The sequence below is a fragment of the Ctenopharyngodon idella genome, chromosome 23 (assembly GCF_019924925.1).
Source record: "Ctenopharyngodon idella isolate HZGC_01 chromosome 23, HZGC01, whole genome shotgun sequence".
Classification (NCBI taxonomy): domain Eukaryota; kingdom Metazoa; phylum Chordata; class Actinopteri; order Cypriniformes; family Xenocyprididae; genus Ctenopharyngodon; species Ctenopharyngodon idella.
In genome coordinates this window covers 16,085,420-16,107,201 of record NC_067242.1, presented here as the reverse complement: position 1 = coordinate 16,107,201, position 21,782 = coordinate 16,085,420, and the positions used below count along the sequence as shown (strand labels likewise).

The 21,782-nt window shown below is 40.1% G+C and overlaps 2 protein-coding genes across 11 annotated transcripts; both read right to left on the bottom strand.

The window, feature by feature from the left end:
- Window positions 1-249: 249 nt before the first annotated feature.
- gpr12 (G protein-coupled receptor 12) lies at window positions 250-9,744 on the bottom strand. Of its 10 annotated transcripts, none has more exons than XR_007927916.1 (3): window positions 9,418-9,744; window positions 2,101-7,375; window positions 250-1,890 (listed from the first exon to the last, which is right to left on the bottom strand). XR_007927916.1 is itself a non-coding variant. In XM_051882259.1 (2 exons), exon 2 carries the CDS (start codon window positions 7,361-7,363, stop codon window positions 6,338-6,340), a length of 1,026 nt encoding a protein of 341 aa, XP_051738219.1. In that variant the 5' UTR covers window positions 7,364-7,375; window positions 9,418-9,744; the 3' UTR covers window positions 250-6,337. The 10 variants fall into 10 exon arrangements, 1 of the variants encoding a protein (XP_051738219.1); XR_007927917.1 differs by having other exon boundaries at window positions 250-2,100; window positions 2,365-7,375; XR_007927920.1 differs by having other exon boundaries at window positions 2,365-7,375.
- Window positions 9,745-13,770: 4,026 nt separating this feature from the next.
- On the bottom strand, window positions 13,771-21,738 carry usp12a (ubiquitin specific peptidase 12a). The gene is made up of 9 exons (XM_051882235.1): window positions 21,582-21,738; window positions 20,330-20,410; window positions 20,018-20,231; window positions 17,497-17,729; window positions 17,297-17,373; window positions 17,122-17,205; window positions 16,445-16,642; window positions 16,142-16,220; window positions 13,771-14,603 (listed from the first exon to the last, which is right to left on the bottom strand). Exons 1-9 carry the CDS (start codon window positions 21,627-21,629, stop codon window positions 14,502-14,504), a joined length of 1,116 nt encoding a protein of 371 aa, XP_051738195.1. The 5' UTR covers window positions 21,630-21,738; the 3' UTR covers window positions 13,771-14,501.
- Between the last annotated feature and the right edge of the window lie 44 nt (window positions 21,739-21,782).

The window sequence follows — 21,782 nt, the reverse complement described above, 5'->3', positions numbered from 1 at the left end:
ATGTCTGGTGTCTTTATGCGTGTGTGGCAGTTGGCACAGTCTCGCGACAATAAAAATCTGACGAATCATGTTAAATCGCTCTCCGTTCCTGCCCCCTGGTGCCTTTGTCATGGAAACAGGACAGTTTTGATTCCGAGCCTCATGTCTCTATGGAAACAGTACAGCTGAGACTGGGATCGCCATGGCAACAGTGGATTTGAGGCACTCGGCCAATTGATGTGCGAGTGTGAATAAACCCAGGCGAGGATATTTTTAATGCACAGCACATTCTTTTTAATACAAAATTAACAAGATCTCTCAGTTCATTAAACTAACCAAAGCAATAAAAGTATACAACCAACACCTTGGAAAAATATACAACACATTAACACAATGTTATACAATGTTAATTAGTGCATGTTGATTATAATTCTTATAATATTGTTTTGCAGATAAGTGATTTGTTGTGCCTTTTCTCATCAAAAAAATAAAGTGCATTTCACAGTTAAAACTACGCATACATGTACACAAGATGCTGAAACCGATGCACCCGACTGCTCCTCAGATTGTTCAAGAATTCGATTCTAGTATCTAAATAAAGTACAGAAGGAGTCTTACTGTAAATGTAGAAAGTTTCCTCACAAGACAGGAAACCAGAGGTGGGACCCAGAGGTGATTTCCTCTTCTATGCTCTTCAAATAAACCACAACAGGAGACAGACTCCCATCCGAGCCCTTTTTCACCCTTCAGTTGGACATTTTCAAGCTCTTACATTGGATTTCAGAGCACAATCATCTACAGTTGGATACAAGTCTACTTAAATAAAGGATTCAATAGGCAAACGTCCATCTGCATGTAGAAAATCCATCAGAGACCAGGCACAAAGCATGATAACATCATTTTACAAAGCTCTTTTCAAAAACAGACGGAGATATTATGTTTTAGTCAGAGAGTTAACCCCCAAAAGCCAACGCGATAATCTCCCGGTCATGTGCATCAGGCATTAACCCTCTCAATCTGCTGTAGACAAGCATGCCCAGGCAACACTGGAATGTGGCCCAAGGTTAACTTTTGCAGAATAGAGTGCAGCAGGGATGATGTATTTTTGTAGGCCCGGAAACAAGTTAGCATTTTAGCACCTCCGCTTACATCATCCTGAAATCAATGGGTGTTTGGTTAAATGCCTGAAATAAGGTGTATGAATAACACAAGCTTAAGATATTTTCAAGTTAGTAATACCCCCTTCTGATTTTTTATATAGCTTTTACTTGTTTTGAAAAAGGCTAACAAGTGGCTTAATGGGACTACAGAGTTTTTCGGGGGCAATAAACATTAGGTAAACAGGTAAACTCATCTGCTCATTAGTCGCTTTCACAGCTTTCATGCTCTTGCGAATTATTCTAACTCAAACGGAAAAATGCTTTTTAAATAAAGACTGAACCAGTTATCGGAAGCTTAAGGTGTGTTCACGCCATGTCATAATTACCGTAATTACAAGATTTCAACTTTAAAAAGCTTTCACATCCTTGTAGAACTTGTAATTACAACCTGTAAGCTGAGAATTTTCTAAAAGCTCCTACTTGTACCACGTGACCGCTGTACCACCTGACTGCTGCAGAATCATTTAGGCATTGATAGTGCTGCCATATGTAATGGAGTCCAGTTAGTAAGAGCTGTGCAGGTAAACCTCACTCATTTGATCTCAAGAGGCACACTAGCGACACTAGAGACTGTGGTCTTTAGCGTCCTTGTTAGCGTAAACGCCTTCCATGCTGGAGATGCTAGTTCACAAATCCCCCTCAGAAGCAGGTCAAGCAAGACCGGTTACATTGGTGCCGTGACCCAGATGGGAGTGAGGTTTAGGGGGGTGAGTGTAACGGAAGCCAGCTAGTAAGAGCAGTGTGGGTAAACCTCACTCCCCTGATCTCAATAGGCATGCTAGAGACTGGTCTTTAGCGTCCTTGTTAACGTGCCCGCCTCCCATGCCAGAGACGCCGGTTCGAATCCCGCTCAGAGCAATTCGAGCAAGACCGGTTATATTGGTGCCGTGACCCAGATGGGAGTAAGGTTTAGGGTTGTGAGTGTAACGGAAGCCAGCTAGTAAGAGCAGTGCGGGTAAACCTCACTCCCCTGATCTCAAGAGGCATACTAGAGACTGGTCTTTAGCATCCTTGTTAACGTGCCCGCCTCCCATGCCAGAGACGCCGGTTCGAATCCCGCTCAGAGCAATTCGAGCAAGACGCCGGTTCGAATCCCGCTCAGAGCAATTCGAGCAAGACCGGTTACATTGGTGCCGTGACCCAGATGGGAGTAAGGTTTAGGGGGGTGAGTGTAACGGGGGGTGAGTGTAACGGAAGCCAGCTAGTAAGAGCAGTGCGGGTAAACCTCACTCCCCTGATCTCAAGAGGCATGCTAGAGACTGGTCTTTAGCGTCCTTGTTAACGTGCCCGCCTCCCATGCCAGAGACGCCCGTTCGAATCCCGCTCAGAGCAGATTGAGCTAGACTGGTTACATTGGTGCTGTGACCCAGATGGGAGTGAGATTAAGGGGGGGTGAGTGTAACGGGAGCCAGCTAATAAGAGCAGTGCAGGTAAACCTCACTCCCCTGATCTCAAGAGGCATGCTAGAGACTGGTCTTTAGCGTCCTTGTTAACATGCCCGCCTCCCATGCCAGAGACGCCGGTTCGAATCCCGCTCAGAGCAGGTCAAGCAAGTCCGGTTACATTGGTGCCGTGACCCAGATGGGAGTGAGGTTTAGGGGGATGAATGTAACGGAAGCCAGCTAGTAAGAGCAGCGTGAGTAAACCTCACTCCCCTGATCTCAAGAGGCATGCTAGAGACTGGTCTTTAGCGTCCTTGTTAGCATGCGCACCTCCCATGCCGGAGACGCCGGTTTGAATCCTGTTTGGGGCAGGTCAAATAGGAGCGGTTACACATAGAAATGCATAATTCCCATTACGAGGATGTGAACAGTTCCGAGTAGAATGTCATGTGTTGTCATCTCGAAATTATGGTAATTACGACATGGCATAAGCGCGATATTAGAGAGGGTGGCGCTGATGTTCGTTTACACGTCAAACGTTTAGCTATTTATTTCTGGCAATTGTATTTAGGCTTCAAAAGTCATAAAAGTTTTGTTATTTCTGAACAAAATGTGTAAGAATCATAAACACATATAAAGATAATTTTACAGAGCTCATTTTCTGCAATAATCCACCAGCCAAAGGAAAAATCCTAGGGAACCAAGGTGATGTTAAATTCCAGGTTGGCCTACGAATATACGCATCACTGCAGCGCTCTATGACACCAGGTGAGAAATGCCATCATGCCTCCTTAAAGTCACATGCTTTATTTACAGGATCAAGACGATCGGTAGAATGCCATAGCAATGATGAGAACGTCTTTGTCAATACATTCAGAAGAGGCCGTACAGCGCATCAGATTACAAAATAAAATCTCAGGAATTCTGAAAGAATCCAGACTGAGGGGGGAAAATAGAGACTTTCAATGAATATAGCAAAATAAATTATTCCTCAAAGGTCAGATGTGACCTGCAACAGACCGGTCATCATCTTCATGCTAAGCCCTATTAAAACTCACATACCTGCTTGCTACCGCTCATGTGCTGTTTCAGTGGAATCGTATAGAGGTCACTCAGGCAAAAAAGGTCACAAGGGTGTGTCCGACCCGCAGGCACGATGTAAAGAGGGTGCGATGGGAAGACTGGTAGCCACTCTAGCCCATGCAGGTCTATGGGGAATATACATTATTACCCCCAACTACATCATTGTCCCTGGAGAGACGAAGATATATGCATGCGTTCACACGTACACGCGCGGCCATGCACCAACAGTCACGCCTTACACGTCACGTTCCTCACACGTATAAACATCTCTAAGTTTCGCAAAAGCAAATGCATACTGCAGAGTAGGTCACATTGAGTGTACAGAGAGATTTCATTCATAGTTAGATATCGTAAAAGACCACAGGCAGGGCACAGTCACTTTCTGGACGAGAGAACACGAGGCAGTGAGATTATGAACATGTTTGCAGGGATTGGGACATCTGTCCAGTTTCTGTTTTTTTTTAATTCCAAAATTCACTAATATAATTCGGGTGATGTTGAAATAAGTACATTTGTCAGTCGTTCTTAGAATCCACTCGTATTTTCGTGGTGAGTTATTCATGGATGTTTTTTTCGTCTAGCTGAGGTGTTGGTTTTGCTTGGGCATGACTGTTATTGCTGCCAGAATATTGCTATAATTTGATGAAACACTCTGTCTGTAGTTATTGCTCGCTGATGGATTCTGCCACTACACTGAAATGGATAGTGGCTGGTTGGCATTTGGAGGGCATAAGGTAAAAAGCAAGGGTGAACTTCAGCTCATAATACTAGCAAGACTGCAGCCTCAGTTGTGATGAAAGTACGATAGATTTTATAATAACATTCTCCCTCATCTGACATTTGCCAGCTCTGAGAGGCCAGCTGTTCTCCTCATTATAATCTTGTCATGTTGACTGTTTGAGGAGATTCAACAGTTTACTAAAAATCATATTGACTGTAAATCTGCTGAATGCTCTTTTTAGTTGGCTGGCAGAATATAATTGATCATGGATGAATTTCATGAACACTTCATGTCTTATTTCACCCCAAAATCAAAAGAATGATCTCAGTAATGATTAAAAAAACTATTATATCATAAATAAACTACAAGCCTTGTGAGATTCACTCATGTTCCAACTTACCCCTCTAATTAATTTATCTCAGGCCCTGTTTACACTAGTGCGTTTTCGTTTTAAAACGCAAAAGTTTTGCTACGGTTACGCCTGTCGTTTACACTACGCCAGCGTTTTCGAAACTCGAAACGCTGCTGACCCCGTTTTAATTTGAAAACACGGGGTTGCGTTATAAACGGACCAAAACGGAGCCTTTTGAAATAGATGGCATGGCTTTCCACGTTCGCTCTAGGTATCCTTGACGACCGTGTAAACAATAACATGGAGACTGAACTGCAATCTTTGCTGGCTTTGTCGTAATGTTTAGCAGCCATTTTGCAGTTAAACTCTGATTTTTTTTTCCAATACTGCAGCTGCCTACATGCGCAAGAGACTGTTTACACTTTTACGCGCATGCCCAGTGTGCATGAACGGTCATGTGACATGGTTTTCGGCCGTGTAGTGTAGACGGAGATCGTTTCTGAAACCCCAGTGTTGACGAGGATTGTTTTAATTTTAAAACACCGTTTTAAAACAAAAACGCACTAGTGTAAACGGGGCCTGCAATGTTGTGGAAAGAAAGTGGCCAAATCATCCTTCTTTATAAATGCAATACATGTAAATTTTAAGCAAAATGCTATGAGCTACCATTGTGTGATAGCTATCCCATTATCCAGTAGTATTTATTTACCAGTTGAACCTATTAACAGGAGTAGTGCTCTATTCTATCCCGCATTTATGGAAGAGGATACAATTCAAATTAAAAGCAAATCAGTAGAAAATACATTCGGTTCCATCCTCCATGTCGCTGCATATAAACAGACCTCTTATTCTCGCAGACACTTAATGCACGTTTTGTAATCAACAGTTCTTTGAAGTGAGCCTCTATTCACAGGGGGCTGTTTAAATGAACATACATAACGCTTTCTCCTGGGTCCCGGTGGCTTTCATCCCGCATTTATGGAAGAGGATGCGGAGATGGATCCGTTCCGAACTAAAATAAAGGCATCGACGGGTACGGTTATTTATAGAGTGGTTCTCATTCTGAGATTGTATTTAGCTCTTCATGGTTTTCTGCTTTGGAGGACATTTTACATTCGGCCGCGCTTGGGTTGAGATTTAAATCAAACAGAAGAGAGAGCGCGCCTCTCTCTCTTCCTCCCTCTCGTTCTCCAGGTCGGTTTCCTCGGAGGACGCAAGGCGCGGATCACCGAGCGCCTCATCTATTTTTAGCACACCGCGGTTACTTAACGTTCAGCGCACGTTCTTGAATGCAGCAACAGCAGGACGAGATGAATGAGCTTCGGGATCCAGTCAAGAGGACCGCCTTGTGCTGTCCCTCACCCTCCTCCTTCTCCCTTAAAGCCCGTGCAACGGGGGGGCTGCCACTGTGGCCAAGCCAAAACAAGCACAAAAAATGCAAAAGCATATATGTACAAGATATTTACAGCTGCCTGCCACACAACATCCATTTCCGCCCCTATTTTTCCTGGACAGGGTGTGGCAGCTGGTCGGATCAGGATCAGGCAAAGATCGTGTGGCAGTGGTTGTCACATAACAATTGGGGAAGACATAAACGGGTGACGAGCACGCCCCGTCTTGTTCCAGTGGAATCTCTGGTCTGTGCAGTTCCCTAGGCACATCAGACATCGCTGGGGGTCCGTGCCCGATGGGCCACGCTGGCAGGGATACATCCACAGCACACCAGCCACAGCGCTTTCTGGATCTCTTGATTGCGGAAGGCGTAAATTACAGGGTTGATGACCGAGTTGTAGGTGGCGGGCACCAGGGTGGCATATGTGTAGAGTGGTGGGTATGTGTAATCGGCTATGAGCGAGTAGACTGTAAATGGCATCCAACAAGCGGCGAATGTGCCCAGAATGATCGCCAAGGTGGAAACGCCTTTCCGTGTTGTGACGTAGTGAGGGCTCGCGGCTAAAAAGTGGTGCTGGAGGGCGATTTGGTGCGCATGTCGCATGACAATTTTACAAATCTGCACGTAGAGCTGTAGCATGAGGCCGAACAGCAGAAGGAAAGACACGGATAGAACGACCACGTTGTTTTTTGTAAGGGGCCACACCACGCTGCAGTTCGCCTCCTGGCCCAGGCAGTTCACACCGGTAACAGGAAGCAAACCCAGACATACTGACACTCCCCATAGAAGCACAAGCATGGTGTATGTGAAGGCAGCCGTTCGTTCAGAGTTATAGGTGAGGGCGTAGTACAACGACAGGTAGCGGTCAATGGTGATAGCCAACAGGCTGAAAACAGATGCGGAGAAGGACGCCACCACCAGACCCACAGTCAGAAGCTGTGCCGAGTCAGAGCGCAGCAGGTAAGCGAAGGTAAAGTGCAGGACTAACCCCAAACCGGCCAATAGGTCAGCAAGAGCTAGGCTGCCAATCAGCAGAAACATGGGGGCGCGCAGAGCCGGGTTCTGCCAGATGACCAAAACCACCAGGGCGTTCTCGCAGGCTATGAGGGTGCCGGACGAACACAGCACGATGTCCCACGGGTTCACCAACAGCTCAGCGGGCGGCCTCGCCGGCAGGACAACCGCGGGTGGGTACGTTCCGATGGTGAAGTTCTCTAAGCTCCCCGCGCCACTGCTGCCCCACGTGGTTTCTTGAGCCAGCCAGCTGGGAGAAACTGCCACCTCTTCACTCATTCTGCCTCCCGTCTAAAATGACACACAAACACAGAAAAATTTAATGAGGAGTATAGCTAGTCTAAAGAAAAAAAGACAAAACAACTAAATGTAATACTCTATATCTGTTCACAAAAAAAAGACCACTACTATTAGAAATAAAGGTTCTTTGTTGGCATTGATGGTTAAATGTAGAAGCTTTCCACAGCACAAATGATTCTTAATAGTGGAAAAGGGTTCTTTAGATTATTAAAATGTTCTTCACACTAAGAAAAAATGGTTCTTTTAAGAACTGTTCACTGTAAGGTTCTTTGAGGAACTCAAATTGGTTCTTCTATGGCTTTGCTGTGAAAACCACATTTTGAGACCATTATTTTTAGTGTACAGCATTTACTTTCCATCATACTTACCGTCGTTCCAAACGTGTATGATTTTCTTTCTTCTGTGAAACATAAGAAGATATTTTGAAGAATGCTGAAGAATGGTTCCCATTGATTTCCATTGCATTTTTTTTTTTTTTTTTGGTCTATATTATGGACATCAATGGGAACCAAAACTGTATGGTTACCAACATTCTTTAAAATATCTTCTTTTATATTCCACAGAACCACAGAAGAAAGAAAGACACACATGTTTGGAACGACATGAGGGTATGCTGACAGAATTCTCATTATCCTTTCAAATATTAAATAATAAATTTACAAAAGAACTAGCAGCTGTGGTTGACAGAGCTTCACTGTAAAAAAGTGACAATGTCACAAGCATTATGGAATGACATTTTGCAATTTCTCATGTGTTATTAAATTATGTAATTTTAAAACATACATAACTGAACTATTTAAATATTTATATTATTATATTATATAAATAGTAGGGATGCACCGATATGAAAATTTTGGCCGATACCGATAATTCTTTATATATGATTTCAATCATATTTCAAGCAATTCAAAACCATCATAGCAAACAGTGCGCATCTGAAGTGTCTCAGCTGAAGGAAATAATTCATTATTTATCGACTTTTATATATCGGACAAATTTCTTTATCTGGACAATAACGACAACATTAAAAATGAACATAAATCGGCCAATACCGATATGGTGGCCAATATATTGTGCATCCAATATAATATTTTATAAATAAATGCAACATAAAAACTCGGATAAATTCTCCGAGAAAAAACTCCCTTTTTAAAACAAATATAAACAGGTCTGATCTGTGCAGAGAATTCTGGGAGAATGCCTCTTTTCCTGTGAATTAAAGATGCTTTTGAAAAAATATGGAATTTTTTAACATAAAATTATAAATATTGCCTTAAGTATAATGCTCATTTTATCAGTAAATTATACAGTGATTCATACTTTTACATTTACTTATTTTAGTATTTTACAGCAAAATTACATGTATTGTTTTATATATAAATATAATTTTTATATTTATTTTTAATTTTAACCAATTGACAGGTGTTTACTGTAGCATTTGTACATTATTTTCCCCATTAAAATTACTTTTTACAGTGTATAGACATTCAAGAAGACATCAGAGATTATAACAATCAATTATAACAGAAATTACTAGAAAATTAGCCAATAATAATTATCACAAAAGCCATTGTTCACTTTAATTATGCATTACTTCTCTGTTAGTGTCTCAAGACTCATGGTGTTCTTTTGTTCAGAACAAAGAATCAAATTAAGATATATTAAAGATTTTACCTCAGTGGTTAAGTGGCTATAGGAACCGGCTATTACTGAGATAATTTTGAATCACAGCCTACAATGGTGGGAAATCAAAAATGAAGGGAGGGCCCTATTGAGTGCTGATATTAAATAAAGGCGGGTTCCACTGCTTATAAAAGCATCCCTGCATCAGCATCCTTTTATCACATATGGAATCTCAAAGAACATCAAGCAGCTGGATGCAACCATTGCTTCCCCTGAGTCCTTTTAGCTTTATAATAACGCTTAAGCTCTCGCTCTGTAAAAAATCATTTAGATATATGCTGTAAAATGCAAAGAAGTACAAGCAGAATACACCCGGTATCCATTCACTCCCCATCTGGAGGCTTCCCTACCTTGTCTTTTAGAGGAGAGGCGCCTGTTTAGATGTTTTTGCGTCCTTCTTGTCTTTCCATTGTATTTAGTGGCAGCGCTGGTTGCAGGTGCAGCGCCGCGCGGACGGATGGAGGAATCGGATGCTGTGATGCCGGACCGCAAAATCGTCACATCCAGCAGCAATAGCGGCTCTTCGCCGTCTGCACGAGAATCGTCACCGACTGCGGCTGTGCGAGGCGCTGGGAGGGGTGAGCTTTCCTTCTCAGACCAGAAGGTCCTGTCACCTATGTATCTGCTGCTCGGAAACTAAAGGATGCCACTATGTGGCATTTTCGTGAACACATAAACAAAAATAAATTCACTTAAATTCGCTATTCGCTACCTCAGCACCCTGTTTTCCTACAGTATCTCACAGAAGTGAGTACACCCCTCACATTTTTGTAAATATTTTATTATACCTTTTCATGTGACAACACTGAAGAAATGACACTTTGCTACAATGTAAAGTAGTGAGTGTACAGCTGGTATAACAGTGTAAATTTGCTGTCCCCTCAAAATAACTCAACACACAGCCATTAATGTCTAAACCGCTGGCCACAAAAGTGAGTACACCCCTAAGTGAAAATGTCCAAATTGGGCCCAATTAGCCATTTTCTCTCCCCGGTGTCATGTGACTCATTAGTGTTACAAGGTCTCAGGTGTGAATGGGGAGCAGGTGTGTTAAATTTGGTGTTATCGCTCTCACTCTCTCATACTGGTCACTGGAAGTTCAACATGGCACCTCATGGCAAAGAACTCTCTGAGGATCTGAAAAAAAGAATTGTTGCTCTACATAAAGATGGCGTAGGATATAAGAAGATTGCCAAGACCCTGAAACTGAGCTGCAGCACGGTGGCCAAGACCATACAGCGGTTTAACAGGACAGGTTCCACTCAGAACAGGCCTCGCCATGGTCGACCAAAGAAGTTGAGTGCACGTGCTCAGCGTCATATCCAGAGGTTGTGTTTGGGAAATAGATGTATGAGTGCTGCCAGCATTGCTGCAGAGGTTGAAGGGGTGGGGGTCAGCCTGTCAGTGCTCAGACCATACGCCGCACACTGCATCAAATTCGTCTGCATGGCTGTCATCCCAGAAGGAAGCCTCTTCTAAAGATGATGCACAAGAAAGCCCGCAAACAGTTTGCTGAAGACAAGCAGACTAAGGACATGGATTACTGGAACCATGTTGTGTTGTCTGATGAGACCAAGATAAACTTATTTGGTTCAGATGGTGTCAAGCGTGTGTGGCGGCAACCAGGTGAGGAGTACAAAGACAAGTGTGTCTTGCCCACAGTCAAGCATTGTGGTGGGAGTGTCATGGTCTGGGGCTGCATGAGTGCTGCCGGCACTGGGGAGCTACAGTTCATTGAGGGAATCATGAATGACAACATGTACTGTGACATATTGTAGCAGAGCATGATCCCCTCCCTTCGGAGACTGGGCTGCAGGGCAGTATTTTAACATGATAACGACCCCAAACACACCTCCAAGACGACCACTGGACTGGCCAAGCATGTCTCCAGACCTAAACCCTATTGAGCATCTGTGGGGCATCCTCAAACGGAAGGTGGAGGAGCACAAGGTCTCTAACATCCACCAGCTCCGTGATGTCGTCATGGAGGAGTGGAAGAGGACTCCAGTACTAACCTGTGAAGCTCTGGTGAACTCCATGCCCAAGAGGGTTAAGGCAGTGCTGGAAAATAATGGTGGCCACATAAAATATTGACACTTTGGGCCCAATTTGGACATTTTCACTTAGGGGTGTACTCACTTTTGTGGCCAGCGGTTTAGACATTAATGGCTGTGTGTTGAGTTATTTTGAGGGGACAGCAAATTTACACTGTTATACCAGCTGTACACTCACTACTTTACATTGTAGCAAAGTGTCATTTCTTCAGTGTTGTCACATGAAAAGATATAATAAAATATTTACAAAAATGTGAGGGGTGTACTCACTTCTGTGAGATACTGCATATGTATAAAATAAAAGGTAGTATTTTGCATTTATTCTCCTGTATTCTCTTATTTACCTAGAGATTGACATAATATTTTATTTAAAAATACTTTATTTGTAGTATATTTTATATTATATTAAAAAATGTCCAGCGTTATAGGCCTACATCAACCCTGTTAGCATCATAACTTTGTCAAAAATAGTATTCCACAATAATAATAAAACCCCTTTAAGAGTTCAAATCTTTTTTCTTTTTAAGGTTAAGTGTCTTCTCATTTTGTTAGGTTCCTCAGTAGGGGAGTGCACATCAATTATTAAAAACTATATATTTGTAGAAATATTAGCATTAAATTCTCTTTCTTTTAAACACATTGTAGCGTAATGACCTTTAGCAAAACACCTGTATTGGCTAAAAGCGCAAAACTCAACCCTTTTTTGAATGTCAACACATGCCAACGCATGTATAACAATGTTTGAATTTAGCTTGAGATGGCAAAATGCAATATATTAACACTATTTAGAGAATTAAGAATATTAAATTCTTAATTCGCCTTAAAAAAAATCATCCTTTCAAAATGGAAAAGCCACCTACTTCGAACAACCCAGCAGGTATTGCAATGTGTCTCTGTAGGATGAGACCCATTTATCTAGCATCTGACATTCAGACTGCATCTTTCTGGAAAGATGCACATTGTGTTGCTCCCCTGTGAGAGCTATTCTCGGCGCGCGCTATTAACAGCATGCTCATCTGTGTCACCCACTTCCCCCACTATCTTCCCTCTCTCCTCCATTCTCTAACCCCGTGCAGCCTTCGTCCCCATGCCTCTTTCTCAGTCTGCTCTATTTCAGACAGGCTCACACCTCCTCATAGACTAAACTGCATAGTCAGTGACAATGCCTGATAAAATCCTTCACAGACTGAAACTAGGCATGTTATGGGCCTCAAAGGAGACAGATTTGAGAATTGCTGATAGTTAAAGGGTTAGTTCACCCAAAAATGAAATTTCTGTCATTTATTACTCACCCTCATGTCGTTCCAAACCCATAAGACCTTCGTTCATCTTCAGAACACAAATTAAGATATTTTTGATTAAATCTGAGAGGTTTTTTTTATCTCCCATAGAAAGCCAATGAAATTACCACATTCAAGGTCCAGAGAAGTAGTAAAGACATCATTAAAATAGTCAACGTGACTACAGTGGTTCAACCTTAATGTTATGAAGAGACAAGAATACTTTTTGTGCACAAAAACAAAACAATTTTTCCTCTTCCCTGTCAGTCTCCTACGCAGTTGACGCAGTGAACTCAGTGCAGAGCTTCCGTGTTTACGTCCAAACGCTGGCTCAGTATTGGCCAACACTGTTCATATGATCACCAATAATGAGCTGGTGTTCTGACGTAAACATGGAAGCTCTGCACTGAGTTCACTGTGTCAACTGCGTAGGAGACTGACAGGGAAGAGGAAAAATTGTTTAAAAAAAGTCATTATTTTTTTGTTTTGTTTTTGCGCACAAAAAGTATTCTCGTCGCTTCATAACATTAAGGTTGAACCACTGTAGTCATGTTGACTATTTTAACGATTTATTTACTAATTCTCTGGACCTTGAATGTGGTAATTTCATTGCTTTCTATGGGAGATTTAAAAAAAAAAAAAAAAACTCTCGGATTTCATTAAAAATATCTTAATTTGTGTTCCGAAGATGAACGAAGGTCTTACGGGTTTGGAACGACATGAGGGTGAGTAATTAATGAAAGAAATTTCATTTTTGGGTGAACTAACCCTTTAACCCCCCCAAAATGAAAATTCTGTCATTACTTACCCTCAAGTGGTTCCAAACCTGTACGAGTTTCTTTAATCTGTTGAACTCATAAAAAGATATTTTGAAGAATGTTGGTAACCAGACACTTGATGGCACCCATTGACTTCCATAGTAGGAAAAAAAATACTATGAAAGTCAATGGGTGCCATCAACAGTCAGGTTACATTCTTCAAAATATCTTATTTTGTGTTCAAGAATCTCATACAGGTTTGGAACAACACGAGGGTGAGTAAATGATGGCAAAATTTTCATTTTTGGATGAACTATCCCTTTAAGAGCTAATAAATATATGTAATGCTTCATACTTATTTGAAAGAATCAAGCATGAACCTTTTTTAAGCATAGCAAATGTACCGAATCATTGCAAAACAACACACAACCTTTCGAGCTAGAATGAGAGAAGAGCAATCGGTGAAAAAGGAATGATGCTGTGCAGTTCTCCATCTTGCAGTAATCTGGACCGGCCACTGAGGGGCCACAGTGACCAAGAATGAGTCATCAGCACAGGGCAAGGCTTGGTTGTATGTACAGGCGTCCAATCAAATCGCAGTAGGCTGGTGATAGCTGGTATTTACATGCTTGCATGCATACATCCTATCTTGGTGTATACACTTTTATTTCTTTTTCTTTAAAACAGAAAATGATAATTTCACAACAGGCCGTCTCAAGCAAACCCTCACATTAACCTTCCAACATCTACAAAACTGTATCAAAAGTGCACCATAGTGTTATACATCTTTTATGGTTCTATTCTCATTTTTTGGCTATATCAGTAATATTATTATAATTCTCATATTATTTATACAAATATCACTCTGTACAAGGTAGAAATACATAACCCGAAATGCCCCGTATCCGGAGCGTTTAGACCCTCCCCGCCATTATAATAAACACACCCGCTTTCCCCATGCACAAGTCTTCAGCCTCCTCACAGCCACAGGAATCAAAAGGTCGCAGCATGAAAGTTGAATGCAAATCCCCGTCATATCATACAGTCTGTTACATTAAACACATTCTCTCCACAGTAAAGGACTGAACACGAGTGATGAAACGCTCCTAAAACGTAAATACAACTGACAAACGACGTTCAAAAGGCCTTGCGACTGCATCGCGTCCAACGTTACTGCTGCGTGGAGACTGGCGAGGGAGGGCTTGGACGGGTGGGGTGGGGTGTGTGTGTGTGTGAGGCGCCGCTGCAGTGAGAACCTGCACAGGTGGGATGGAGCAGGGTTTCTGCAAACAGGCACGCCTGCTGCACAGGTGTCCGTAAGGGGACGCCGCTCAGGCCTCTCTCAGTCTCTGGACTGGTAAAACAGGATGTACCCGGACTCAGAGTTCTTGGAAATTTCAGAGGTTAATCCATAGAATTCTTCAATCGCCTGGGCATCGATTTTCTAAAGGGAGAAACAAAACATTTTTTAACAAATGCAGAAAGATCATTTTACAATCATCAGGATTGGACTTTTTCATGACAATTGTAAAAATAAATAAATAAATAAATAAACAAAATAATAATTTAAATGATTTTATAAAGATTGCACTCCCAGAGAGCAATTACTATCTTATGAAATATTTCAGTGCTAAGCATAACCAGAAAAAAAAATTCACTATAAAAATGCTGATTTAACTGACTTTTTAACTTTATTTTTTATATTAATTATGGTTTTATGATTGCACTCCCAGAGAGCAATTATTATCTTATGAAACATTTTAGTGCTAAGCATAACCAGAGAAAAAATTCAGTATAAAAATGCTGATTTAATTGACTTTTTAACTTGATTTTTTATGTTAATTTTGATTTTATGACTGCACTCCCAGAGAGCAACTTCTGTCTTATGAAACATTTTAGTGCCAAGCGTAACCAGAAAAAAAAAAAGATTATAAAAATGCTGATTTAATCAACTTTTTTTCCCTTTATTTTTAATATTAATTATGATTTTATGACTGCACTCCCAGAGAGCAACTTCTGTCTTATGAAACATTTTAGTGCCAAGCGTAACCAGAAAAAAAAAAAGATTATAAAAATGCTGATTTAATCAACTTTTTTTCCCTTTATTTTTAATATTAATTATGATTTTATGATTGCACTCCCAGAGAGCAACTTCTGTCTTATGAAACATTTTAGTGCCAAGCGTAACCAGAAAAAAAAAAAAGATTATAAAAATGCTAATTTAATCGACTTTTTTCCCCTTTATTTTTAATATTAATTATGATTTTATGATTGCACTCCCAGAGAGCAACTTCGGTCTTATGAAATATTTTAGTGTTAAGCATAACCAGAAAAAAATTCACTATAATAAACGCTGATTTAATCGACTTTAACTTTATTTTTTACATTAATTATGATTTTATGATTGCACTCCCAGAGAGCAATTTCTAGCTTATGAAATATTTTAGTGCCAAGCATAATCAGAATAAAATTCACTATAAAAATGCTGATTTAATCAACTTTTTAACTCTTTTTAACATTTCATTTACCTAACTTTGTTTTTATTGTTTAATCAATTATTTTTATAATTTAATAAATAACCATCAATGTTTATATCATTTATATATACACGTATATATATATATATATATATATACACACACACATATATATTCACTATAAAATATTTATATGATTTGATTTACTTAACATTATTTTTTATTTATTTATTTTTAAAGATTAAACTAAACATTTATTTCATGTATTTTTCCACATGTATTTATCATATAGTCACTATAAAAACATTTTTTTTTAACTATTTTTAATTTGTTTATTTATTATTTTATTCATCCAATAACTTAAGATTTTAAATATATTTTAATTTGCCAGTCCTGCAAATCACCATTTTAAAATTCCCTAATATTTACAGGTTTTCCATAACTGTGAGAACCCTAAATCTCAGTGAATGACTGAGGCTTTTATACATGACAGATGGCAGCTTACCTCTACGATGTCATCATCGAACAGTAGCCAGAAATCATGACTCTTTACAATTGCGATGTAGTGTCCTCGGTTTGGACCGCTGTAAAAGCACACATACATACAAATAAGCTACTCAAGGAAGCAAATCAAGACACTTCTTCTTTTTTGCAAGGACAAATTTCAAAAAGCTTCCATGAAGAGATTCTGTTCACACAAGCAAGTATTGTGAAATCGTTCAACATAAGAGGAAGAAAAGCGCATTTATAAAAGGTCTGAAAGTCCATTCTAGCTTCCTGGTTACCATCAAAATCTGTACCACCTCACCTGCCACAATGCACCACCACAGCGACCAGGTCGTAAAGCCTCTCGGGATTGGTGGCATCGCCAGAGGTGTTAAAGAGGCGGAGCTCCAGAGGGAAGACCACACGGTAGCTTAGCTTAGTGTAGCGCTGCAGCTGCTCCATGTATTTAAATCTCTTCAAGTGCAAGGCGAGGATCATGGGAAGTTTCTTAACCCGCATTCTAGAGTCAAACACAGACATATTCATGTATTGAGTATATTCAGTATATATACAGTCAAACCAAAAATTATTCAGACATTTTTGATATTTTTGATATATTTTTACTAGTGGGTGCAGGACACTATAGTTTATTTATGTAATTGAGGATAGCAAAATAAAGTAAACTGTGACATATTATATCCAAAAATTCTTCACACAGTGGACTACCAGTAAAATTGATAAAAATTTGGAACTAAAAATTATTCAGACACTTTGACCTGACCATGTTTTGCTTAAGTGTTATCTGACATAATTAAGATTATTTTTTCCTGACACAGTTTAACTCTGAGATCTTGTCATATTTTATTACCATTTTTTTTAAACTATAGTGAATAAACCGTAATAATGAATTAAATGTTCAAGGTGTCTGAATAAATTTTGGTTTGACTGTTTTATATATATATATCAGGAAGCAGCTGACAGGAATGAATGCGTGCTCACCTTTTGTGTGCCTCCTGTTTACTTCTGCATTCCTCACAGTAATATTTATACTCACTGCACAAGGTCTCTGTATTACTGAAACCTCTATATGGGGCCAGTAAGAAAAAGAATGGCTTGTTAAAATGGACACATATTTATGTCTGCATTGGGTTTAAGTGTGAGTGTGCTTTCAGACCTGAGACAGTGTGTGATCGAAGTGTTCTGCTCCACGTCCACTGACAAATCCAAGAAATCCTCATCTTTACTGCTTATCTGTGAAAGAGCAAAGTACAAAAAACCATATCAGATAAAAGCACAGCCAATCACAGTCAGCAGAATCATCAGGATACGGTCTTATTGGACGGTATCTGGTTAAGTTACGTGAGGTGCAGTTACCGTCTCGCAGGTGAGGCATCGTGTCTCATTTGTCAACGTGCCCTGGAAGATCTCATGAACCCAGGTTGAGGAGGGCGGGGTGCTGTTATTGTTCTGGGAGTCAAGTGTGCCATTGGCCAGTTTGCCATTCTGTTTGTCTTGCTTGCGCTCTTCTTGTAGCAGGTCTGCTATAGTGTTCAGCAGGTAGTTGAGAAACTCATGTGCATCTTGTTGCATGTAGTTATCAAACAGTTCTGCGGGGTGACAGGGAGAAAGAACACTGCATAAAATAGCACAAGGAATCGTGTCTTAGGAATCAAATGTGTTTTTCTGGCCAATAAAAACCACTTAAAATGTACATTTCTAATTTCACTTGCTTCATCTAGATTATTGTGGGCTTCAAAACTTCAAGTCAGAAATATCATATTATGTTACATGCACGTAAATAGCAATATCATCGTAAAACCATCTATTTCAAAAAATTAAAGTTTCGTGGTAACACTTACAATAATGTTCCATTTGTTAACATTAGTTAAAATGAATTAACAATGAAAAATACTTTATTAAACATTTACCAGACTAGTTTATTATTTAGTTACCCGACGTATGACGTAGCTCCTCTTATATCGAAATCCTCTGACATTTTTCTTTAAAACTTCTCGTTTTAGACTTCTAATTCGTGACCGGCATTTTGTTTTGCTCTATCCTATTCTCACGCTACGCCTACGTCATACATCCTACATCATACGTCGGGTCAAAGGGCACCCTTCTGCTGGAACTCGACTCTCTCGCGAACGTGCGGACGGCCATTACTGGACGCTAGTGATTACAGTTTATAAAGTTATAAATACAGATATTTTTCTTGCAAAAACACATCGCTTCACTTCAGAAGGTCTTTATTAACCTCTTGGAGCCATATGGATTACTTTTATGATGGATGGATGTGCTTTTTTGGGCTTCAAAATCTAGGATACCATTCACTCCCATTATAAAGCTTGGAATTACTTTTTAAAACACTTTCACTCTGATTGTGTTTGGCTGAAAGAAGAGAGTCATATACACCTAGCATGGCATGAGGGTGAGTAAATTATGGGATAATTTTCATTTTTGGGTGAACTAACCCTTTAACAAAGGTTAATAAATAATGTAACAAATAAATTGCTTCATGTTAGTTAATGCATTAGCTAATATTAAAGGCACAATATGTTGTTTTTTGCCACTAGAGGTCTCCTATTCAAAACAAAGGCATAGCTTGATGACACAGAGATTGAGCCTGGAATCATGTGAGATGTCGTCTTCACCTCACAGCTGGTGGAAAAGAATCAGGAAGGGACTCAGGCAGAAATCATGCTCATGGATGAGATTGCTAATGAAAGACGAGCGCGACACAAGAAAGCAGCGGAACTTTTATTATGCCGCAGTCGTTGCTTCCGCTTATTCCAGTCAAGCATATGTGGGGTAAAGCAGCGCTGTTTTATCATATTAGATACATTTGAGTGTGTTGAAAAGGATGTTATGACGTTACTCTGTGCGTTCGCTCTGCGGCTGCTATGAGACACTTGTTGCACACTGCAGTAAGCTAGATCGATATTAGAATATCATATTAATAAATGCTGGATGGCTTGTGTAGTTAAATGGCATGCGATTAATTTAAAAACATACTGTATGATGGAGAAAATGCTGTATTACTATTACTAAAAATAAAGCTGAATTTGATTATGCTATGCTATGTCAGACACTTGACAAAACAGTGTTGTCTCTGAGGCATGATAAAAACATGGTACTCGCGGAAAATCAAGAAAACGAGATTCAAACAATAAGACTGAATGTGTTTAGCGATATAACAATAATTAGTTTTCTGTCTATAAAAGTATCCAAACAGTTGTTCCCTTGTCTAATAAAACATATAATATATTAAAGCATCTTTGGCGTTTCCATGGTTTCTACAAAATAAAACCAGAAATCGAGGGTAACGCGGGTATGATGTCATTGATAGGCGACGCACCGACATGGTCCGTGTCCTGGTGAAAATTGCTTATTTCTCTGGATTTAAACATTCTTGGAAACATTTGGGATAATATAAGTACACAAGTCAACAAAATATATAACATTGTTCTAGTGGTTTTTGGATATTTTAATCCAAAAATATTACATATTGTGCCTTAACTAATGGGACCTTATTGTAAATTGTTACCGTTTTGTTTATGACAGAGCATATAACTATTTTAAAGTTAATAGATGGTTTGCTATATGCAGATTAATTATTTATTTGTTAGATACCATGCAACAAATGTGTACATTACATAATATATATGTTATATATATATTAGGTTAAAGGTGATGCAGCTGTACTCGTACAACAGGAAAAAAATTCATTGTTCTGCTGGTTTAGCTGGCTTAGACTTGAATGCATTGTAAGAACAACGTCTTGTGCTGTACCTCTTCAATTTTTCTGACCTAGAAGTAGCACCCATACTGAAGCCGAGAAGTAACTGAGAACATTAAACTGAATTTTAATACAATCCCTTCCTGCTCGTCTTACCATTCTCTTTTCGTAGTCGAGTAATGAACTTTTTCGGGGGTATCACGCCAACTTTCCTCTTCTGGTTGGCTATACTGTGGAACAGGTCGGCCAGGCAGGTGAGCAGGTTCTCCTTGCGGCGCGGCTGGCTCCTGTACGCGAGGATCTTCTCCCGGAACGGCCGGCAGAAGTACAGAGCCTGGAGCACAGAGTTACAGTAGCAGGTGTTTCCAAACTGTGGATCGAAACACACAGAACACACACACTGATTCCAGAGCATGACAATAAACATGGAGGAGACAATGGTAGACAGCAGGGAACGCTTTTGCTTACGTTAACCAATCCGAAGTAATGCTCGTTGACAGGGAACTGCTCCGAGCCAATCTCTTTCTCCAAAGCGGAGGCATTGGCGCCCTGAAACGGAACAGGTGAACAGTTGTTCAGGATTTTACACCAGCTTACCATTGGATAGAGAATCCCTTACAAAAATGACCACAGTTTCTACCACATACAGTTCTACCACATACATACAAAACTATGGTAAGTTTGTATTACACACCACTTTCTTTAAAATAAATAAATAAATAAATAAATAAAACGACAAACAAATGAGCAATTTTTAGAAGGACATACTATTAACCTATTGTGGTTTAGCAGTATTAACTATAACTGCAGTAACTGATATTATGGCGGAAACTATATTTACCATGGTAAATTTCAGAAGACGTTTGATACAAGTGAGACACTTTTGATCTGATTACAACATCCATTGATTAAGAATTAATGTTTTAAATTGCAATACCACAAAACAAAACAAAAAAACACGTAAATGTGAACATAAAAACAACCCTATTAAAAAATATATATACGGCACATTTCAAAGGGAAAAATTACACTAGCAGCCATTAGCATTTCACTGCCGTCATTTTTACATTTAAAAACTTCAACTGCCATGGAAAAAATGGAATTAACAATCAAAACGCAGATAAAGCAAATAAGATATGGAGGCACATACTGGGTACGGAGAAGCAGAGAGGGGATGGGACCGTGAAATCACGATGTGACCGCACTGGCAACAGCTTAGCACTGAAGCACAGGTACACTGAACGCATTTTACATCATCATGATGCTCACGTTTGCAACACAATGCTTGCCTGAATGCTTGTACTCTTTTATTACACATAAATAACAATCGGAGATTATTTAGATGTCACTGTCTCGCGCTTATTAAGCACATCTCGCGATCATAACCCGTACTGAATGACACTTCAGCTCAGCAGTTAGCAGATCTCTGCTTTGCTGCCTTCAGCAAATCCTGTAAGGACGGGCGAATTTAAAAGCTTAGCGTTATGTTACGAAGACAATACGGTCGTTTCGCATATCTACCCAATAACAGTAATAATTTAGGCCCAAGGCAAATTTCATAGCAGGCACACAGACGGAAAAAGACAGCTCGCAACTGCAGCAGAGGAAAACTGGCAACCCAAGGACTCAGATTCACTGAACTAATGCAGCACGCGACCCATTACAATATCATGCGTGTACTGATGTCCAATTATCCGTGACTGAAGTGATATTTACTCACCATGGTACAAAAAGAGGCAAATTTGGAAACTGTCATTAGGATTTCCATTCGCCCAGCGCCATCTTCCACCCAATCACCGCGCGGAGGCGAAAAGGAGTCCCCGTGAGGACAGACTGCGTTCCTGCCAGAGGGAATTTCGCGGGGTCTTAGTGCCCCAGCAGCGACTGATGAAGTATATTATTCAAATCATTTTAATATAGC

Excerpts from the sequence above, each read along its gene's own strand:
- gpr12 (XM_051882259.1), bottom strand. The coding sequence starts at position 7,363 with ATGAGTGAAGAGGTGGCAGTTTCTCCCAGCTGGCTGGCTCAAGAAACC.
- usp12a (XM_051882235.1), bottom strand. The coding sequence starts at position 21,629 with ATGGAAATCCTAATGACAGTTTCCAAATTTGCCTCTTTTTGTACCATG. Across the intron at positions 20,411-21,581 it reads TTGCCTCTTTTTGTACCATG|GGCGCCAATGCCTCCGCTTT; the intron begins GTGAGTAAATAT and ends GTTCCGTTTCAG. Across the intron at positions 17,206-17,296 it reads TCGATCACACACTGTCTCAG|AGGTTTCAGTAATACAGAGA; the intron begins GTCTGAAAGCAC and ends GGCCCCATATAG.